We start from the raw sequence: 21786 nt of genomic DNA, 5'->3' as shown, positions 1-21786 counted from the left end.
GTAACGCTGGAGACAACCAGGGTCAGTTTAACTCATTTGTTTTTCTAAACTTGTACAACTCTAAACCCAGAGACGCACCTCCAAATACTATCCTTTTGTGGTGCTGGCACAATCTCAGAAGTTATCCACAGAAAGACAGTCTCCGGCCCGGTCCATGTCAACACATGATCATGACCTGTTATCTTCTGCGGTCAGTACGCTCCACAATGTCTAGAAAGTTTAGAGCCTTGTTCGCCCCACACCCCGATGTCACAATTAGTGGAATATTTCACTGCAGCATCAGTGCATTATAGCTGTCATCAAGGTCCTTCTAGGATGCAAAGAAAGTAAAAAGTTGTTTTTTTTTTTTTTAAAAACTGCCTTTATTCCAATAAAAAGTAATTAAAAATTTAAACAAAAAAGAGAACCTGCCATGCAAGATAACCCACCCAAAATAAAGACTTTGGTAAAAAAAAGAAAAAAATAGCATTGCCCTTATCCCTAAATGGTTCCTTTCCTTGGTTGCAACCAGTTTGTAAACTTATTGGCAGTGATTTGCATATATATATATATATATATATCAGAATCTACCACCAGGATGAAAGACTGTATGTAAATGAAACTAAGGGGCTCCATAGGTGTTAAGAGAACCTGGAGCCCCTCAGGCTCATTTGCATACAGTCCTCCATCCAGGTGGCAGATGCCCTTTAGATTTGCATTGCCTCCTTATTCCTAAGTGCTGTGATATTCTTAAGGATAAGGTGTGTGTACAGCCATAGAAGTTACTTGCCAGAAAGTACCAGCCAGTAAAGTGCAACTGGACAACAGCATCTTGTATTTTTTTTTTTTTTTTTATTAAAATAAGTCCCTTTTCTTAAGACGTCTTAAAACACTACAAATCGAGAACGGACAAACTCCTGGAAGGTTAAGGAAGAACTTGAATAAATACATGACGGAGGCACAGAGAATATCACAATATACACAAGGGGCATCACAGGACGGACACGGGGGAGACCGAGCCACACAGTTACGACGTGTATTGCCCAGCTCGTTCCAGTGCGACATCTTATTCAGGGACCCCATTTATAAAGTATGGTAATACTTTAAGGCAAAAAAAAGAAGGGAAGACTGTGTGCAAATTAAAAATGTCAGTGTCAGGCGATTGTGCCGGTGCTTACAGTGTAAAAACAAAAATAAATAGCAAAAAAAAAAGCATGATTTACTGAAAACAGTCTCTAGGTCAAGTAAAAGGACTCCACTAAAATATGTCAAAAATTCTACCTGGAAAAATAGAGATTTCAGGGGAGGAAAAAAAAACAACCTGTAAACATTCGTGTCGCTGCGCTAAACGCTGCTACAGCATGAACTCCTCGCGGTCTCGTGTCCACCACCGACTCAGATCTGGATGATACGCGTTTGACACTGGGTGAACATTTCCTTAAAATCGTTTCTCTGTGTGACAGTCGCAGTCTCCGGATCGGGAGACTTCTGTACCTTTGCCACAGCGAAGTTGATCCCTTGGGCCAGTCCAGCGTGAGTTATGTTCGCCACCTGGACCACTGAACTACGGATCTTGGCGAACGGAGACACTGCCCGACTACTGCTGCTATCGGCCGGAGAGGCTGCGGAACCAGAGCCAGGACTGGACTGTCCAGACAGCGCGGCAGGAGCTGGGTCTACACACAACATATGATGAGCAGGATCTGGGACTAATACGTGGAGCTGGGAAGGCCGGTTCAGTAGATCCACATCAGGTGCATCGGAGGTGGGCAGGATACACCCAGAGTTATTGCCCTCCAGAAAATTCTCCATCTTGTCCTTGTTCTCTTCACCCTTTTGAAGGCCGCCTTTGGTCTGTGCGTCTTGAACAAATTGATGACAGTAAGCCTCAACGGGGGTCCCAAAGTCTATGTGGACATTATCTGCCGGGGAGGCCTCACAATGGGTGACCTGGATCTCCGTAGGAATGTGAAGATTAATCTCTGCACTGCTGACAGACTGCGAGCGGCTCCCCAGCCGGGGGACAGAGGCAATGATGCCACAGCTTGGGAGCACATAGTCTACCTGACAGAGGTTATCCAGCGAGCCAGAGAGTCCTCCGTCGTCAGAATGGAAAGAGTCGCTGTCTGAAGAAAGGTCCAAGTCCGATTCTATGTGACCTTTGACATCACTGCCAGGGTTCTCCAAGCTGCTATCAGACTTCCACAGACTGACCTGCAGGTTGGGTTTAAGAAATCCTTTAACTTCTGACTTGTTTAAGTTTCCTAACTTGCGTAAACTTCCGATGTTGCTTTGTTTGACCTTCTGGTTGAGCGAGGAGAATTTACTCATCAGGAAGTTCTTGCTTTGAGCGAGTGCCACATTGTTGATTCCCAGCTTCGGCTCTTTGGAGCGTATCCCCATTATTTCTTCGTGAGGTTTGCTGTTTTTTCTTTAAAAAAAGTAAATAAAATTCAGTTTTATGGAGAATGGCCATAAATATCCAGTCTAAAGGGTTGGACAATGCCCTCACCTCTCCAGCTTCTTCTCGATGATGGGAACGTCTGAGCCCAGGGCTTGTTTTGTAATTCGCAGCATTTCTGCTATACACAAGAGCGTATCTGCAGGACAGACAAAACAAGTATGAGTGACCCCCTGGATAGAGCGATGTTACCTCCACGCACCCATCTAGAGGATTACACTGGACTATACAATGATGTCATCCCTCCTATCATACCCTACAGACACAGGCAGACCTGAAAGAGACAGTGTCCTCCCTTAATGACCATTATAAACCCAATAAAAATCCAATTCTAAACCCATGAAGAAAAGGGTCTTCTTCCCTACTCTGCTACGTGAGCTCTGGCATAAGGAGCCCGATTTCATAAAGAGGTTCATTGTAAGGTTTGGGGTACTTAGGGAAAGGCAGCATAAGTAAGCAACAATACACCATAATGAATTTTACACAAAAGATCTTCAATCATGTATGGGCAGAATTAATGGCTCACTCAGTGGCTGCAGCCTGCATGGTCCTCTCTATAACAAGCCTGTTAAATGGCAAATTGTAGGGAACACTCAACAGTGTTTCTGCCTTCTGAAGGGATAGTTTAGCCACAATTATAGCCTCTGACAAGGACTACCACTGTACCTTTTCCATCCTCCTCTGGACTCCGAGTCACCGCCCGTAGGGTGTGGAAGTAGCCGCTGTTCCCCTTGTACTTGTAGTGCAGACGCATACACGAAAACTTGGGCTTCCCAAAAAACGTTGGTTCAGGACCTGAGTGAAGAGAACGTTACAAGGTTCATTCTTCATAAATCATTCTCCTACCTAAAGAGAAGGAATTCAACACCACTTGGCCTTGTCTAAAGCTTAGGTCAGGACCTTCACACCACAGAGCTTCGGGAACTCACCAATCTCAATCTTATCCAAATCTTCAAGACTCAATCGCTGGTACTGATTCACTTTATCAACCTCATCATCATAACTGGAAGAGAAGAGGATCCATGAGAGCCCGGAGATTTATGAGGAGATATAGTCATAAGACACAGAGGGGTCACTTACTAAGCCACGTAGTAGGCGCAGTCCGAGAGAAGAAGCAGAACTTCAACATCTTTATGTGTTGCATCAATGAGACTGAAAGAGCAAGTTTAAGTGTTAATAGAGGGTTGGGGGTGAAAGGTTTCGACTATCAACGTGACTTGCAGTTTGGATACGGAACAGAATTTGTAGTGGACACACACAAGATCATAATCCCACCTCTACCACCCGTCATTCCCTTCGGATCCACAGACCTCGGGTCACAATCAATGAGGGCCCATCCTCCGTGAAACTTCTCATTGTCTGGCAGCAGCATCTGCATGTAGTTCTGGAGCAGTTGGCTGATCAGCTCCTGGTGGTTCCTCTGGCTCTGACGCTGTAACAGTTCGTGCTCCTTCTCTTTTGTGAATATCGAATAGAGATCTTCAGTCACTGGGACTCCTTGCATCAAGTCTGCAGAAGGACAGACAACAGCTCAGTGACATAACCCTAACAAACTGGGGTGATGAGGGATCCTACAGGACTGGGTACAGTCTAAGAATGAGGTCACGCTTTGGATGACACTTTGGAGCACCCACCGATCACTGCCTGCCGGTAGGCATCCTTGAACCTGTTGATGTAGTAGCGATTTGCTGAATTTACTCCGTCTTTCATGACCCCTGCCAGCTTCCTTTCACCAGTCCGTGTAAAGTCTCCCTGTGTGAAGACACAAAATATGACACATACAGAAAAATGTCACCACCAAATGTGGTACTTAGAGGAGAGGGCACCGCGTGAGGTCCGGACACTGGCAGAGTTGGATACAGATGCTTACATTCCGACCACTGCATGAAAGTGGCCCATAACCAGAGAGCTGAAGGCCTAGTCTGCTTGTACGCAATGCAGGAAGTTGTACCTTCAATGCTGCTGTTCCGGCATACTGCCTGCTTATGGCATCGCCATTGTTTGCCCACATCATTTGGTAAAGCCTGTAGCATTTCATCGGCAGCGGCTGCTCCGGCGGCATCACTCCAAGCTTTTTAAGCTGAAAAATTAAAATTATATGTGCCTGGATATGGTTCGGAACTGGAGGAAGAATAAAGAGTTACGTAGCACCCAGAGGACAGAGAGGAGCAATCCGGAAGCCTTACCTGCTGCTCCATGACTACCCGGGCAATGGCAGCTTGGACCACATTAGTCCTATCCAGACAGTCCATACAATTCACTCTGAAGATCCCTTCCTGCTTGCAGATGACACCGGCCTGGTCCACCCTGTCACGATACAAGATTATTGGAGCAGACGGCACCCCCTCCTGTTTTCCACACCGTCAACGTGTCTGCTACTCACCAGCACCATTTCATGTCTGTGATGATGTCACTGATGGCGTCTGTCAGAGTCTGAACATTCTCAAACTTCATTCCTCGGCTAAGCAGAGGTGATTAACCAACAGAAAATGGAGGAGAGAGATGTGTAAATGTGAAAATGAACATAAACCAGCAAACCGCTCGTGAACAGTCACTTCTTGCTAATTTCTGGGCAATGTGCAATCCCTATCTACCCCTAGTTATTACAAACTGAATTTACCAATGCTCGTGAAAGTCAAAGGTCACGTAGGTGAGGTGAGGGCAGTTAAACATCAGAACCTGCTTCATGTACGCGTCCCCAATGATCTTCTCGCGGCCAGTCTGGTCAACCAGGTTAATGAGGACCTGTAGGAATCACATAAAGGCCAGTGACCAAAACAAGGTGCATGCCAAAAAGCCCTCAACCGCGACACCCACCAGGTCCTCAACACCCACCTGCTTTTTGTAGATCTCCAGCTCCTTATTGAAGTGTAAGCAGAAGTAGAAGTTCGTCTCGACCTCCCCTGCAAGAGGCAGTGAATGTTTGGTACAGAAGAATAACACCCAAAAAGTCAACCAAAAAGTGGGTTATGAATATCTAATAACAGTGTATGGCTACACGAGTCCACAATGGGGCTATTGTGGCTATAGATCCCAGTACAGGGGTAGCCTACACAGAAGTCACATGGCGCTGACTAGAACATAAGCTGTTCTCTGCCAGATCCCTCCACCAGGCACTTACCCTTGTCAAGACGAGGACGAGGATTGTATCGATATCCGACTTGACTCCAGAACACAGGCACGGAGCCTCGGGTTTGCACAAAAGATAGGGTGTGATTGTGGACGTGGATGAATTGTTCCGTCTCTACGTAGTTTGCAACATCTCCACTTTTATCGACACCTCTGCGTTTATATCTCATTCCTGAGACAGAAGGACACTCTGTTATATGTAATAGTAGACCCCGAATATACTGCTCTACCCCCCACATGACCATCTAGGGAGGCGCCATCGACTATCTCATGATGGTAGATTCAATATACCGTTCTGCCTCCCACAACGATTACCTAGGGTCGGGTGGAAAAATTTTATTTTTTTTCACCTTGGGCCACATCAACCTGGTTGATGCTGTAAAAGGGAAGAATATAATTTTATTACTATAGAAATCTACTCCTTAACAGTGAAGCAAGCGATTTAGAAGTTACTTATTACAATCAGCCCTTTGAGGACAAACCACAACGCTGCATATAACCAATATGAGCCCCTACAGTAGGCAATAGTCACAGTGCTCCCACGCAGCAGCCAATAGTCAAAATGCCCCTTTTTTAATCAATAACAAGTAAACTTTATTACAAGGATAAGACATGCTAAAAGATAGGCTTACAGGCCTGTAATTCCCTGGCAAAGTTCTGGAGCCTTTTTGAAAATAGTGGCACCACATTTCCCTTGTGCCAGTTACTTGGCGTCATAAGAGTTATTAGGGAATCTCGGGAGATCTTAGACAGCAATAACAGAAGTGAGTTCTTTAAGGACTCTGGGGTGTAACCCATCTGGTCCAGGAGCTTTGTACACGTTGATTTTATTGAGCTTAGATTGGATCCTGTCTACATTCATCCAGTCTAGTATTTTACAGGATGCATGACCCGCACTGGCACCACCCACAGGGTTGCTCATGTATACTTTACTGGGGAGAGGGATAATGTCCTATGTTTTTGGAGGGAAATTTAAAACAATGGAAAATTCTCCCTCTCCAAATAACATGGGCCTGAACCTATAATTATTAGCATACCCTAACAGGGTAGGGTCAGGGTGGTTAGCCCTGTCATCTTTTTGAATTTTAAGTCTGTAGCCCTCCAGGAACCGCACCGAATAGCATAACCGCTCCAATTCTGGGCATAAACTTCTCATGTCTTGGGAGACTTTAATATGGTCTGGGATAGAACTCTGAAGCAGAGATCAACAGTGGGGCTGATACCCGACTTCTGGTTTTGGATGATCTGTGGCACCATCTCCAGCCAGAAGTTAGGTCTTACTTATACACACACCATCTTCCTACAATTCTATGCATTAAGTTCCTGGCTGATCATCGTGTTCTCCCCTGCTAGGGGGCGCTTTCTAGCACCACTAGTGCTGCGTTGTGGGATACATCCACCCTGTCTGACTTGGACGCTTAATACCTTCTGGCTGACAAACCAACAAGGCCCGATATATCAGGAATAGAAGGGCATAGGCAGCTCCACAGGGACCACCGCATTGCGATGAGCAAGTACACATTAAAGGGATCAGCCTCTCGGGGGGGGGGCATCACCGTGAGTCCAGGGAGGTTGAAACGTCTTACGAAGTGTAAGAAACAGGATTATCATTAACAGTGCGGATCCTGGAGGTATAGATTGTCGAACTTTAAATTAGCTTCTTGCAGATGCTTCTTGTCATGCACATACTAGGCATACTCCTTCTGAACTTTGGGGGACCTTTGTTCCTTTAAGAGCCGTCAGATTGCTTAATGGGCTCTATAGTTTAGGAACTTGGCGATGAACATTTGATTGTTGAAGGTGGGTTAGGGTTTATACAGTGCGGCCATACCACAGTCATAAGTGAAAGATGACCAGGTCTTCTAGGAAAAAAGCTTCAGAGAGGTCAATGCTCCAGGAAAGATAAAGGCCTCAGTCCCCAGAGATGTCGCCGGTCCAATCAAACTGGGCTGAGGACAGGTACTGGTCTTCCGGACATAGACCCATGATGAAGAGATGAGGAGGTTGCCCACACAAATTTAGGCTGGGGCTTCTACCCTGTGGTAGTCTGCAGTAGGCTGGAAGCTTTCCACACACCCCACGAGCTCAGGAGGTTCCAGTGGTAGTGGATGGTGGCACCTCCAGGGATGCGTAGACAGTGCGGCCCCAGCTCATGTATGTGTAGTGGGCCTCAGATGTAAAAAGGCCTAGAAAGTCCAAAAGGACAGCCCAGATTGGGCTAGACAGCTAGGCAAATCGGCCAGTTCGCCCTAAATGGAGCTCCATTGGTCAGCGTCCCCCACAAGGCCCCTTTTAGTTAATAGTCACAGTGACCCCCATCAAGCCAACAGTCATAGAATAGACCATAGAAACTAGCTGCTGCTTCCTGGGCAAGGTGAATATCGGGGTACCCTAGAGAAAGGGGGTGATCTAGGGCGATGCCAGTGTTACAAGGTGTATTTAAAGGGAACCTGTCAGCAGATACTGACCTAATTCACTGCCACCAGTCTATTGTCAAGTAGATTAACACTTATAAATAAGGATTTATTATTATTGTTATTATTGAGCGTCATCAGATTCTGCAGTGCTTTACAGAACAAGGGTGACATATAATATAAGACAATTACAGGTCCCGTGACCTTCCAGATCAGGATTTTTTAAGGCTCAGTGTAAAGAAGTCATCCAGAAAATTGAGTTTGAAGTGAGATGTATGTTGGTTGTATACAGTCAAGTAGACGGAGCGTTTAGCACAGAGATGTACCACTGTATATAAAGCTGCCCGTCCTCGTGTCTACACTATATATACAGCCGCCAGGATGTATACATTAGATATACACAGCCGCCCCGCATTGTACACACTTTATCTGAGGCCATTGAAGCCCATGCTAATATTTGGATAATAAACAAAACTTGAGGCTCGTCCTCTCCATAATACAGACATAACGAGAAAACACACAGATACAACCCCCCAGGGCCCAATGGATGGACTCACCCGCTCGGTGCCTGCTCCTTCTAGAAATAAGAGCCACCAGGAATCGGGGATAGACATCATCTACACAGGTCGCCTCTTGTGGGGGGGTCTCAGGGCTGCTCTTATCATCATCCGAGGACTCGTTATAGTTTACGATCAGCTCCTCAATCTGTACAAAGCCCTGGATAATAGGAAGGATCCAGTGTCCCCCATGGGCATTCTGCAGAGTGACAGATTCTGGGGTTAGATACAGAGCTAAACAAGGACCAACGTGCAGGGGACGAGCTCTGACCTGCAGTGCAATCAGGTCCTCCAGCATGTGCCTGTTCCAGAAGAATCTTTCATCCACCTAAAAAACAGCAAGTGACCATCAGACCCAAAACTACAACACCCTCCCCAAAGCATAGATGTCCCACCTAACCCTTTCCCATCGTGTGTCCAGTCCTCGGCCACCACTCACCCTCCTCCACATTGGAAGGCCCGAGGCCTCTGCCGAGCTCTGCCGCTGCACAGAGTTGGTTAAGTCGTATGTCCAGCTGTAGTAGAAGGAATCCGAGTCCATGAACATCTTAAATAATTCGTCTAGTAACCGCCGCTCCAGGCGCTCCTTCTCCTTACTCTCCTTACCCTGAAAGGTAACCACTTCAGAACATGGAATACAGCGCTTAGACCCCGAACCCACAATGCCCCCACCATCACCAAAATACAGCACTGAGACCCTGGACTAAACCCCCCAACCAACCACAGATCTCCCACATCACCAAAATACAGCACTAAGACCCTTCACTGAACCCCCAAACCACAGATCTCCCACCATCACCAAAATACAGCAACAAGACCCTGCACTGAACCCCCAAACCACAGATCTCCCACCATCACCAAAATACAGCACTGAGACCCTTCACTGGGCCCCCGAACCACAGATCTCCCACCATCACCAAAATACAGCACTGAGACCCTTCACTGGGCCCCCGAACCACAGATCTCCCACCATCACCAAAATACAGCACTGAGACCCTGGACTACACCCCCCAACCACAGATCCCCCACCATCACCAAAATACAGCACTAAGACCCTTCACTGAACCCCCAAACCACAGATCCCCCACCATCACCAAAATACAGCACTGAGACCCTGGACTAAACCCACAACCACAGATCCCCCATTTCAAAAATATGGTAACGTGACCCTTCATCGACCCCCTTCCTTCGCTTCAACACTAGAACAACCATCGACCAAACACAGCATAGAAGAGGAGTCCTGCCCTTACCATCCGCTTATCCCTTGCAGATCTGTCTCCTGGTTGTAATAAAGATTCTGCAAAACGACCCATTAACCCTTCTCCCGTTACTGCCCGAGCTCTTACCTTCTTCTTGTTGGGGGCGGACACATTGGATTTTATCTGTGTCAGGGTCTTGAGGAGGAACTTGGAGTCATCGGGAGACTGCGTGATCTTCTCCGGTTTGTCGATACCAAAATGGTGTTTTTTGCAAAGCTACAAGATAATAGAGGAAATAGTCAGAGACAAAGTACCACAAAGCCGGAGCACAGCACCCATGTAACATAGGCCCCTACTACACCATCCTCATCTGATACTCCACAGCAACTCCCCTGCTGCCCATAAACCCCAAAGCTCCTGAACTTCTTCTGATTTGGGAACTGTCAGAAGAGATGCACCCAATCTCTGGTAACATTGCCATACTATGCGGTGCACAGAACAAAGACCATGGTACAAGCCAAGCCACCCCTGGGCACAGAACAAAGACCATGGTACAAGCCAAGCCACCCCTGGGCACAGAACAAAGACCATGGTACAAGCCAAGCCACCACCTGGCACAGAACAAAGACCATGGTACAAGCCAAGCCGCCCCTGGGCACAGAACAAAGACCATGGTACAAGCCAAGCCGCCCCTGGGCACAAAACAAAGACCATGGTACAAGCCAAGCCACCCCTGGGCACAGAACAAAGACCATGGTACAAGCCAAGCCACCCCTGGGCACAGAACAAAGACCATGGTACAAGCCAAGCCACCCCTGGGCACAGAACAAAGACCATGGTACAAGCCGAACCACCCCTGGGCACAGAACAAAGACCATGGTACAAGCCGAACCACCCCTGGGCACAGAACAAAGACCATGGTACAAGCCAAGCCACCCCTGGGCACAGAACAAAGACCATGGTACAAGCCAAGCCACCCCTGGGCACAGAACAAAGACCATGGTACAAGCCACGCCACCCCTGGGCACAGAACAAAGACCATGGTACAAGCCACGCCACCCCTGGGCACAGAACAAAGACCATGGTACAAGCCACGCCACCCCTGGGCACAGAACAAAGACCATGGTACAAGCCAAGCCACCCCTGGGCACAGAACAAAGACCATGGTACAAGCCACGCCACCCCTGGGCACAGAACAAAGACCATGGTACAAGCCACGCCACCCCTGGGCACAGAACAAAGACCATGGTACAAGCCACGCCACCCCTGGGCACAGAACAAAGACCATGGTACAAGCCAAGCCACCCCTGGGCACAGAACAAAGACCATGGTACAAGCCAAGCCACCCCTGGGCACAGAACAAAGACCATGGTACAAGCCGAACCACCCCTGGGCACAGAACAAAGACCATGGTACAAGCCAAGCCACCCCTGGGCACAGAACAAAGACCATGGTACAAGCCAAGCCACCCCTGGGCACAGAACAAAGACCATGGTACAAGCCACGCCACCCCTGGGCACAGAACAAAGACCATGGTACAAGCCACGCCACCCCTGGGCACAGAACAAAGACCATGGTACAAGCCAAGCCACCCCTGGGCACAGAACAAAGACCATGGTACAAGCCAAGCCACCCCTGGGCACAGAACAAAGACCATGGTACAAGCCACGCCACCCCTGGGCACAGAACAAAGACCATGGTACAAGCCAAGCCACCCCTGGGCACAGAACAAAGACCATGGTACAAGCCGAGCCACCCCTGGGCACAGAACAAAGACCATGGTACAAGCCAAGCCGCCCCTGGGCACAGAACAAAGACCATGGTACAAGCCAAGCCGCCCCTGGGCACGGAACAAAGACCATGGTACAAGCCAAGCCGCCCCTGGGCACAGAACAAAGACCATGGTACAAGCCAAGCCACCCCTGGGCACAGAACAAAGACCATGGTACAAGCCAAGCCACCCCTGGGCACAGAACAGAGACCATGGTACAAGCCAAGCCACCCCTGGGCACAGAACAAAACCCATGGTACAAGCCAAGCCACCCCTGGGCACAGAACAAAGACCATGGTACAAGCCAAGCCACCCCTGGGCACAGAACAAAGACCATGGTACAAGCCAAGCCACCCCTGGGCACAGAACAAAGACCATGGTACAAGCCAAGCCACCCCTGGGCACAGAACAAAGACCATGGTACAAGCCAAGCCACCCCTGGGCACAGAACAAAACCCATGGTACAAGCCAAGCCACCCCTGGGCACAGAACAAAGACCATGGTACAAGCCAAGCCACCCCTGGGCACAGAACAAAGACCATGGTACAAGCCACGCCATCCCTGGGCACAGAACAAAGACCATGGTACAAGCCAAGCCGCCCCTGGGCACAGAACAAAGACCATGGTACAAGCCAAGCCGCCCCTGGGCACAAAACAAAGACCATGGTACAAGCCAAGCCGCCCCTGGGCACAAAACAAAGACCATGGTACAAGCCAAGCCGCCCCTGGGCACAGAACAAAGACCATGGTACAAGCCAAGCCGCCCCTGGGCACAGAACAAAGACCATGGTACAAGCCAAGCCACCCCTGGGCACAGAACAAAGACCATGGTACAAGCCACGCCACCCCTGGGCACAGAACAAAGACCATGGTACAAGCCAAGCCACCCCTGGGCACAGAACAAAGACCATGGTACAAGCCACGCCACCCCTGGGCACAGAACAAAGACCATGGTACAAGCCAAGCCACCCCTGGGCACAGAACAAAGACCATGGTACAAGCCAAGCCGCCCCTGGGCACAAAACAAAGACCATGGTACAAGCCAAGCCGCCCCTGGGCACAGAACAAAGACCATGGTACAAGCCAAGCCACCCCTGGGCACAGAACAAAACCCATGGTACAAGCCAAGCCACCCCTGGGCACAGAACAAAACCCATGGTACAAGCCAAGCCACCCCTGGGCACAGAACAAAGACCATGGTACAAGCCACGCCATCCCTGAGCACAGAACAAAGACCATGGTACAAGCCAAGCCACCCCTGGGCACAGAACAAAGACCATGGTACAAGCCAAGCCACCCCTGGGCACAGAACAAAGACCATGGTACAAGCCAAGCCACCCCTGGGCACAGAACAAAACCCATGGTACAAACCAAGCCACCCCTGGGCACAGAACAAAACCCATGGTACAAGCCAAGCCACCCCTGGGCACAGAACAAAGACCATGGTACAAGCCAAGCCACCCCTGGGCACAGAACAAAGACCATGGTACAAGCCAAGCCACCCCTGGGCACAGAACAAAGACCATGGTACAAGCCAAGCCACCCCTGGGCACAGAACAAAGACCATGGTACAAGCCAAGCCACCCCTGGGCACAGAACAAAACCCATGGTACAAGCCAAGCCACCCGTGGGCACAGAACAAAACCCATGGTACAAGCCAAGCCACCCATGGGCACAGAACAAAGACCATGGTACAAGCCACGCCATCCCTGGGCACAGAACAAAGACCATGGTACAAGCCAAGCCACCCCTGGGCACAGAACAAAGACCATGGTACAAGCCAAGCCACCCCTGGGCACAAAACAAAGACCATGGTACAAGCCAAGCCGCCCCTGGGCACAAAACAAAGACCATGGTACAAGCCAAGCCGCCCCTGGGCACAAAACAAAGACCATGGTACAAGCCAAGCCGCCCCTGGGCACAGAACAAAGACCATGGTACAAGCCAAGCCACCCCTGGGCACAGAACAAAGACCATGGTACAAGCCAAGCCACCCCTGGGCACAGAACAAAACCCATGGTACAAGCCAAGCCACCCCTGGGCACAGAACAAAGACCATGGTACAAGCCAAGCCACCCCTGGGCACAGAACAAAGACCATGGTACAAGCCACGCCATCCCTGGGCACAGAACAAAGACCATGGTACAAGCCAAGCCACCCCTGGGCACAGAACAAAGACCATGGTACAAGCCAAGCCGCCCCTGGGCACAAAACAAAGACCATGGTACAAGCCAAGCCGCCCCTGGGCACAAAACAAAGACCATGGTACAAGCCAAGCCGCCCCTGGGCACAAAACAAAGACCATGGTACAAGCCAAGCCGCCCCTGGGCACAAAACAAAGACCATGGTACAAGCCGAGCCACCCCTGGGCACAGAACAAAGACCATGGTACAAGCCAAGCCGCCCCTGGGCACAGAACAAAGACCATGGTACAAGCCAAGCCACCCCTGGGCACAGAACAAAGACCGGCCATCCTCCACACCTACCTCATTGACACTTACCTCCAGCTCCAGGTCCTGGGGTTCTGCTGTGGACAGTGGGATGACTGCTAGCTTTGTGATTTTGTAGATTTCATGGCCCTCAGGAAGAACACCGATCAAAGATTTCTGACGAATGAGCAGGAGCCACCAAGGGAGATCTGTGGAGAAGACCCGCAGACAGCGTTACCAGGAGCAGCATATGGAGGCATCTGGGAGGCCCAGGTCCTGAAGGTCTATATGTAAAATCTAACGTTAGCCCCCTGCTGACCCATAACTAGTCTGATCCAGACACAACCACAGACCACTACGAGACCCCCAAACACTCCCTCCGACCACAAACTCCGCTCCAGCTGGAAATGAGCGAGACAGCAGATGACCGCAGAGTATTACCGACCGTCTATTCTAATGCTCCAGAGGAAATCATAACGATAAGGTGGAAGCCAAGGTCATGTTATCTGCATCCGGGGACACCACGGGCCAGACGCCGGGGGGGGGGGGGGGGGAGGGGTTTCTTCTTGTTGTGGAAACATAGAAGACCACGACACACATTACAGCATAAATCACCAATCAGAAGGGGGGGGAGGGGGGAATAAGTTGTTGAATAAATTGCAGTGTCGGTTCTTTGTGGCTGTAGTTTGGGCACTCGGACTCTAAAAGGTTCCCCATCGCGGCTTTAGAGGGACCATGGGCAGACAGGAAATGGGCTACAGGAAATAATTGGACTATCTAATCAGCTAACCAGCATAGCGAGCCTGAAGGCATGAGAAAGCTGAAACATCTTACAGGAGGAGAGGCTCATGGACTCCTATGTATAGACTAGACTTCAATAAGCAGCATTATTCATGCCCTCACCCCACGCCAAGTCACTTCTCAGCAGCCCGATTCCAGACAATGAACACCGCACAAACAGCCTGCACTGACACACTGTAACAAAGCTGGGGGTTGGGGGTTCTCATGCAAAAGAAAAAAAGTCTCAAAAGAGTCTCACACCATTAAAGGGAACCTGTCATCAGAAAGTGACCCAATAACTCACCACCAGCAAGTTGTCAGGTAGCGGAACACCGGCCAGATCCGGTTATTTTCATGGTACAGCGCCCATCATCCAGAAGATCCAAACTGGTGATATAAGACAGACAGAGCCGGCTATGTCCATCCAACCTAAGGAGCCGTCTCCTTGCACTACACTGAAGTGAATACATTGTAACGGAGACCCAGGTACTGGAGGGGTGCAGACTACCCCATTCTCGGGTGGAATTCTCAAAATATTTAGGGTAGCACCCCAACATAAGGAGCAATAATGGGAAACTGTCAAGTAAATCCGGCATTTCAAAATATTACAGCAAAAAAAAACTTCAATTTTAGTCTGACAGCCCATTGGCCGATATCCGTGTGACCTATAACCCGAGGCCTGCACCAGGGTGAAACTTTCATCCATGTGGCTGTAGAGAGAGTCTCCAGAAAGTCCCATTTACTGTAAGCAACACCCCTATGCATGAACAATGCTGATCACAGAGGAATATCAGAGGTGGGAGAGCTGGACTTTAGCGCTGCACCTCCATGACATTATACAACCATAATACATCCAACTTCAAAGTAGATGTCTTAGATGACACCTCCTTGGTCTCGAAGGAATTCATCGGAGTGATAGAGGTACTGGTAGTGGATTATTGGGTCAATTTCTGCTGACAGGTTCCCTTTAAAAGGATCTAATAGTGCAGATAATCTCAGGTATTGTTATCATGAGCAGAGTCCTCACACTGCTGTGCCGTGTTCTCAGCATTACCCTCTACCCTCTGCAGGATGCCAGGGTATAACGGGAACAAAGACGAGGAGTCAGAGGAAACTCACTTCCCATACGTCCAGCACAAGGTCAGCGCAGGATCAGGCAGCGGGGGAGTCACTTACATGTACAAACTACTTACCTCCCGTCCTGCTGACTGCCCCGGAGGCCTCTGCCGGCACCCAACCAGGAACCCAACCCAGGAATGACTCAGAGCCATGGGCACCCTGCCAGGCCCTGCCCGCAGTCCAGAGATAGAGACAAGGGTGATGGGGACTTACCTGTGTGTAGCTGCACCTTCCCAATGATCCCTTCCACCAGTCCCAGGCAGATCGGGTTCCAAGCCAGGAGAAGGTCCGTGGCTGCCACGAGAAAAAAACCACATGAGCGGCCACGAAGGACAGAGGAGAAGACACGGAGAGCAGAGAGGTAGGTAGGTGGTAGGTTGGCAGTATTCATCAACTGACATGGACACAACTAAATACACACAAAGGTTTGGGCTTAGGGTGAAATTTACTAAAATTTAGAAAGTTCAAGCTGCGGTGATATTATAGAGGTTACCACAACACAACCAGAACTTGGTGCGCCCCCCCCCCCCCCCATTCATATATACATGTCACTGTCTATATACCCAGCGCTGTACCCCCCCCCCCCCACATACATGTCACTGTCTATATACCCAGCGCTTCCCCCCCCCCCACATACATGTCACTGTCTATATACCCAGCGCTGTACCCCCCCCCCCACATACATGTCACTGTCTATATACCCAGCGCTTCCCCCCCCCCACATACATGTCACTGTCTATGTACCCAGCGCTTCCCCCCCCCCCACATACATGTCACTGTCTATGTACCCAGCGCTTCCCCCCCCCCCACATACATGTCACTGTCTATATACCCAGCGCTTCCCCCCCCCCACATACATGTCACTGTCTATGTACCCAGCGCTTCCCCCCCCCCACATACATGTCACTGTCTATATACCCAGCGCTTCCCCCCCCCCCACATACATGTCACTGTCTATATACCCAGCGCTGTACCCCCCCCCCCCACATACATGTCACTGTCTATATACCCAGCGCTTCCCCCCCCCACATACATGTCACTGTCTATGTACCCAGCGCTTCCCCCCCCCCCACATACATGTCACTGTCTATATACCCAGCGCTTCCCCCCCCCCACATACATGTCACTGTCTATGTACCCAGCGCTTCCCCCCCCCACATACATGTCACTGTCTATATACCCAGCGCTTCCCCCCCCCCCACATACATGTCACTGTCTATGTACCCAGCGCTTCCCCCCCCCCCACATACATGTCACTGTCTATATACCCAGCGCTTCCCCCCCCCCCCCACATACATGTCACTGTCTATATACCCAGCGCTTCCCCCCCCCCCCACATACATGTCACTGTCTATATACCCAGCGCTTCCCCCCCCCCCACATACATGTCACTGTCTATATACTCAGCGCTGTACCCCCCCCCCCACATACATGTCACTGTCTATATACCCAGCGCTGTACCCCCCCCCCCCACATACATGTCACTGTCTATATACCCAGCGCTTCCCCCCCCCCACATACATGTCACTGTCTATATACCCAGCGCTGTACCCCCCCCCCCCCCACATACATGTCACTGTCTATATACCCAGCACTTCCCCCCCCCCACATACATGTCACTGTCTATATACCCAGCGCTGTACCCCCCCCCCCCCACATACATGTCACTGTCTATATACCCAGCGCTTCCCCCCCCCCACATACATGTCACTGTCTATATACCCAGCGCTGTACCCCCCCCCCCCACATACATGTCACTGTCTATGTACCCAGCGCTTCCCCCCCCCCCACATACATGTCACTGTCTATATACCCAGCGCTGTACCCCCCCCCCCCCCACATACATGTCACTGTCTATATACCCAGCGCTTCCCCCCCCCCCACATACATGTCACTGTCTATATACCCAGCGCTGTACCCCCCCCCAGTCAGGGGTCCTGTACAGGTAGATTAATCGGGCGCACACTGCAGGACGCCGCCTCCTGCCATTCATCCGGGGCTCAGACAGCGCGGCCATTAATGTTAATGAAGAGACGAGGATCCAGCGTCGCTTTCTCGGACGCTCAGGTTACGCGGCTGCAGGTGGATGTCACGCTGAATTATTAATGGAGGAGGAAAATGTGACGAATCCTCAGACACGTCACAGCACATCACCCCCCCCAGGGGGACCAACAGCTGCCTCCTCTACATTCCCAGGGCCCCGCCATCCTCCTCCTCCTCCTCACCCCCTTCCCCCCCCCATCCTCCTCCTCACCCCCTGCCCCCCCCCATCCTCCTCCTCCTCCTCCTCACCCCCTGCCCCCCCCCCATCCTCCTCCTCCTCTACATTCCCAGGGCCCCCCCATCCTCCTCCTCACCCCCTGCCCCCCCCCATCCTCCTCCTCCTCCTCACCCCCTGCCCCCCCCATCCTCCTCCTCCTCCTCACCCCCTGCCCCCCCCATCCTCCTCCTCCTCCTCACCCCCTGCCCCCCCATCCTCCTCCTCCTCCTCACCCCCTGCCCCCCCCATCCTCCTCCTCCTCCTCACCCCCTGCCCCCCCCATCCTCCTCCTCCTCTACATTCCCAGGGCCCCCCCATCCTCCTCCTCTACATTCCCAGGGCCCCCCCATCCTCCTCCTCACCCCCTGCCCCCCCATCCTCCTCCTCCTCACCCCCTGCCCCCCCATCCTCCTCCTCCTCACCCCCTGCCCCCCCCATCCTCCTCCTCCTCACCCCCTGCCCCCCCATCCTCCTCCTCCTCACCCCCTGCCCCCCCCATCCTCCTCCTCCTCACCCCCTGCCCCCCCCATCCTCCTCCTCCTCACCCCCTGCCCCCCCCATCCTCCTCCTCCTCACCCCCTGCCCCCCCCCATCCTCCTCCTCCTCACCCCCTGCCCCCCCCCATCCTCCTCCTCCTCACCCCCTGCCCCCCCCCATCCTCCTCCTCCTCACCCCCTGCCCCCCCCCATCCTCCTCCTCCTCACCCCCTGCCCCCCCCCATCCTCCTCCTCCTCACCCCCTGCCCCCCCCATCCTCCTCCTCCTCACCCCCTGCCCCGCCCCATCCTCCTCCTCCTCACCCCCTGCCCCCCCCATCCTCCTCCTCCTCACCCCCTGCCCCCCCCATCCTCCTCCTCCTCACCCCCTGCCCCCCCCCATCCTCCTCCTCCTCACCCCCTGCCCCCCCCCATCCTCCTCCTCCTCACCCCCTGCCCCCCCCCATCCTCCTCCTCCTCACCCCCTGCCCCCCCCATCCTCCTCCTCCTCACCCCCTGCCCCGCCCCATCCTCCTCCTCCTCACCCCCTGCCCCGCCCCATCCTCCTCCTCCTCACCCCCTGCCCCCCCCCATCCTCCTCCTCCTCACCCCCTGCCCCCCCCATCCTCCTCCTCCTCACCCCCTGCCCCCCCCCATCCTCCTCCTCCTCACCCCCTGCCCCCCCCCATCCTCCTCCTCCTCACCCCCTGCCCCCCCCATCCTCCTCCTCCTCACCCCCTGCCCCCCCCCATCCTCCTCCTCCTCACCCCCTGCCCCCCCCCATCCTCCTCCTCCTCACCCCCTGCCCCCCCATCCTCCTCCTCCTCACCCCCTGCCCCCCCATCCTCCTCCTCCTCACCCCCTGCCCCCCCATCCTCCTCCTCCTCACCCCCTGCCCCCCCCATCCTCATCCTCACCCCCTGCCCCCCCCATCCTCATCCTCCTCCTCACCCCCTGCCCCCCCCATCCTCATCCTCCTCCTCACCCCCTGCCCCCCCCATCCTCATCCTCCTCCTCACCCCCTGCCCCCCCCATCCTCATCCTCCTCCTCACCCCCTGCCCCCCCCATCCTCATCCTCCTCCTCACCCCCTGCCCCCCCCATCCTCATCCTCCTCCTCACCCCCTGCCCCCCCCATCCTCATCCTCCTCCTCACCCCCTGCCCCCCCCATCCTCATCCTCCTCCTCACCCCCTGCCCCCCCCCTCCTCCTCACCCCCTGCCCCCCCCCTCCTCCTCACCCCCTGCCCCCCCGTCCTCCTCACCCCCTGCCCCCCCCGTCCTCCTCACCCCCTGCCCCCCCCGTCCTCCTCACCCCCTGCCCCCCCATCCTCCTCCTCCTCACCCCCTGCCCCCCCATCCTCCTCACCCCCTGCCCCCCCATCCTCCTCACCCCCTGCCCCCCCATCCTCCTCCTCCTCACCCCCTGCCCCCCCTCACCCCCTGCCCCCCCATCCTCCTCCTCCTCACCCCCTGCCCCCCCATCCTCCTCCTCCTCACCCCCTGCCCCCCCTCACCCCCTGCCCCCCCATCCTCCTCCTCCTCACCCCCTGCCCCCCCATCCTCCTCCTCCTCACCCCCTGCCCCCCCATCCTCCTCCTCACCCCCTGCCCCCCCATCCTCTGACCTGGGCGGCTGCTGAGCGCTCCATCGTGGCGGCTGCACCAGAGGGCCCGGTCCCCGCTCTGCAGGATGTAGTGGTCCTTGGCCTGGAAGAGCTCCATGACCGGGAGCGGCGGGTGTGGTGAGGACAGCGGCGCTCACATATCTGACACACGGAAGAGGTGGTACAGTCCAACCCGCCCCCCGAGACGGACATGGAGCGCTCTCGCCGCGCCCATAACAAACTCACTCATCGCTGATTGGACCATGCCGCTGGCCACGCCCCACAACAAATGGCGAATATGAAAGAAAGGGACAGTAGCCCCGCCCATACTAACGTCACCCTGATGGATCCGAAACCAAGGAAACAGAAGAGGAGGCGGAGCCAGAGGACAGTGACAGCGACAGACCCTGAGTGACAAGAGACCCGCCCCCTACTAGTGATGGGGGAGGAGCTGGTGATACTGGTAAAAGGATTGGTTAGTGATGTAGGAGGTGTCGTGTGTTAGTCCACTAGGTGGTGCTGTGTTGTGTTAGTCCGCTAGATGGTGCTGTGTTGTGTTATTCCGCTAGGTGGTGCTGTGTTGTGTTAGTACGCTAGGTGGTGCTGTGTTGTGTTAGTCTGCTAGGTGGTGCTGTGTTAGTCCGCTAGGTGGTGCTGTGCTGTGGTAGTCCACTAGGTGGTGCTGTGTTGTGTTAGTCCACTAGGTGTTGCTGCGCTGTGGTAGTCCACTAGGTGGTGCTGTGTTGTGGTAGTCCACTAGGTGGTGCTGTGTTGTGTTAGTCCACTAGGCGGCACTGTGTTGTGTTAGTCCACTAGGTGGTGCTGTGTTGTGTTAGTCCACTAGATGGTGCTGTGTTGTGTTAGTCCACTAGGTGGTGCTGTGTTGTGTTAGTCCGCTAGGTGGTGCTGTGTTGTGTTAGTCCGCTAGGTGGTGCTGTGTTGTGTTAGTCCGCTAGGTGGTGCTGTGTTGTGTTAGTCCGCTAGGTGGTGCTGTGTTGTGTTAGTCCACTAGGTGGTGCTGTGTTGTGTTAGTCCGCTAGGTGGTGCTGTGCTGTGGTAGTCCACTAGGTGGTGCTGTGTTGTGTTAGTCCGCTGGGTGGTGCTGTGTTGTGTTAGTCTGCTAGGTGGTGCTGTGCTGTGGTAGTCCACTAGGTGGTGCTGTGTTGTGTTAGTCTGCTAGGTGGTGCTGTGTTAGTCCGCTAGGTGGTGCTGGGCTGTGGTAGTCCACTAGGTGGCACTGTGTTGTGTTAGTCCACTAGGCGGCACTGTGTTGTGTTAGTCCACTAGGTGGTGCTGTGTTGTGTTAGTCCGCTAGGTGGTGCTGTGCTGTGGTAGTCCACTAGGTGGCACTGTTTTGTGTTAGTCCGCTAGGTGGTGCTGTGTTGTGTTAGTCCACTAGGTGGTGCTGTGCTGTGGTAGTCCACTAGGTGGTGCTGTGTTGTGTTAGTCCACTAGGTGATGCTGAATGGTAGTCCACTAGGTGGCGCTGTGTTGTGTTAGTCCACTAGGTGGCACTGTGTTGTGTTAGTCCACTAGGTGGTGCTGTGTTAGTCCGCTAGGATGTGCTGTGTTGTGTTAGTCCACTAGGTTTTACTGTGCTGTGGATGTC

At 52.8% G+C, this 21786-nt stretch overlaps 1 protein-coding gene across 2 annotated transcripts; it reads right to left on the bottom strand.

The window, feature by feature from the left end:
• Positions 1-393: 393 nt before the first annotated feature.
• On the bottom strand, positions 394-20409 carry INPP5F (inositol polyphosphate-5-phosphatase F). 2 transcript variants are annotated; one of them, XM_072129495.1, is made up of 20 exons: positions 20199-20409; positions 16052-16132; positions 14012-14148; positions 9887-10015; positions 8980-9147; positions 8812-8868; positions 8541-8739; positions 5562-5741; positions 5276-5343; positions 5061-5185; positions 4824-4901; positions 4627-4747; positions 4392-4520; positions 4075-4192; positions 3751-3949; positions 3521-3592; positions 3370-3443; positions 3107-3235; positions 2492-2579; positions 394-2410 (listed from the first exon to the last, which is right to left on the bottom strand). In XM_072129495.1, the coding sequence occupies exons 1-20, from the start codon at positions 20293-20295 to the stop codon at positions 1375-1377; spliced, it is 3285 nt and encodes a 1094-aa protein (XP_071985596.1). In that variant the 5' UTR covers positions 20296-20409; the 3' UTR covers positions 394-1374. The 2 variants fall into 2 exon arrangements, with proteins under 2 accessions (XP_071985596.1, XP_071985597.1); XM_072129496.1 differs by lacking the exons at positions 394-2410; positions 2492-2579 and having other exon boundaries at positions 3716-3949.
• Positions 20410-21786: the final 1377 nt, after the last annotated feature.

Source organism: Engystomops pustulosus, chromosome 11, assembly GCF_040894005.1.
Source record: "Engystomops pustulosus chromosome 11, aEngPut4.maternal, whole genome shotgun sequence".
Classification (NCBI taxonomy): Eukaryota; Metazoa; Chordata; class Amphibia; order Anura; family Leptodactylidae; genus Engystomops; species Engystomops pustulosus.
This window is presented reverse-complemented; position numbering and strand designations above follow the sequence as displayed.

What these genes read in the sequence shown, in the direction of transcription:
- INPP5F (XM_072129495.1), bottom strand. Translation starts at nt 20,295, where the DNA reads ATGGAGCTCTTCCAGGCCAAGGACCACTACATCCTGCAGAGCGGGGAC. An exon ending in AGCGCTCAGCAGCCGCCCAG is followed by an intron (nt 16,133 to 20,198) that starts GTCAGAGGATGG and finishes TTCTCGTGGCAG; the next exon opens with CCACGGACCTTCTCCTGGCT. An exon ending in AAGGAGCAGGCACCGAGCGG is followed by an intron (nt 5,742 to 8,540) that starts GTGAGTCCATCC and finishes CTTCTGTCTCAG; the next exon opens with GAATGAGATATAAACGCAGA.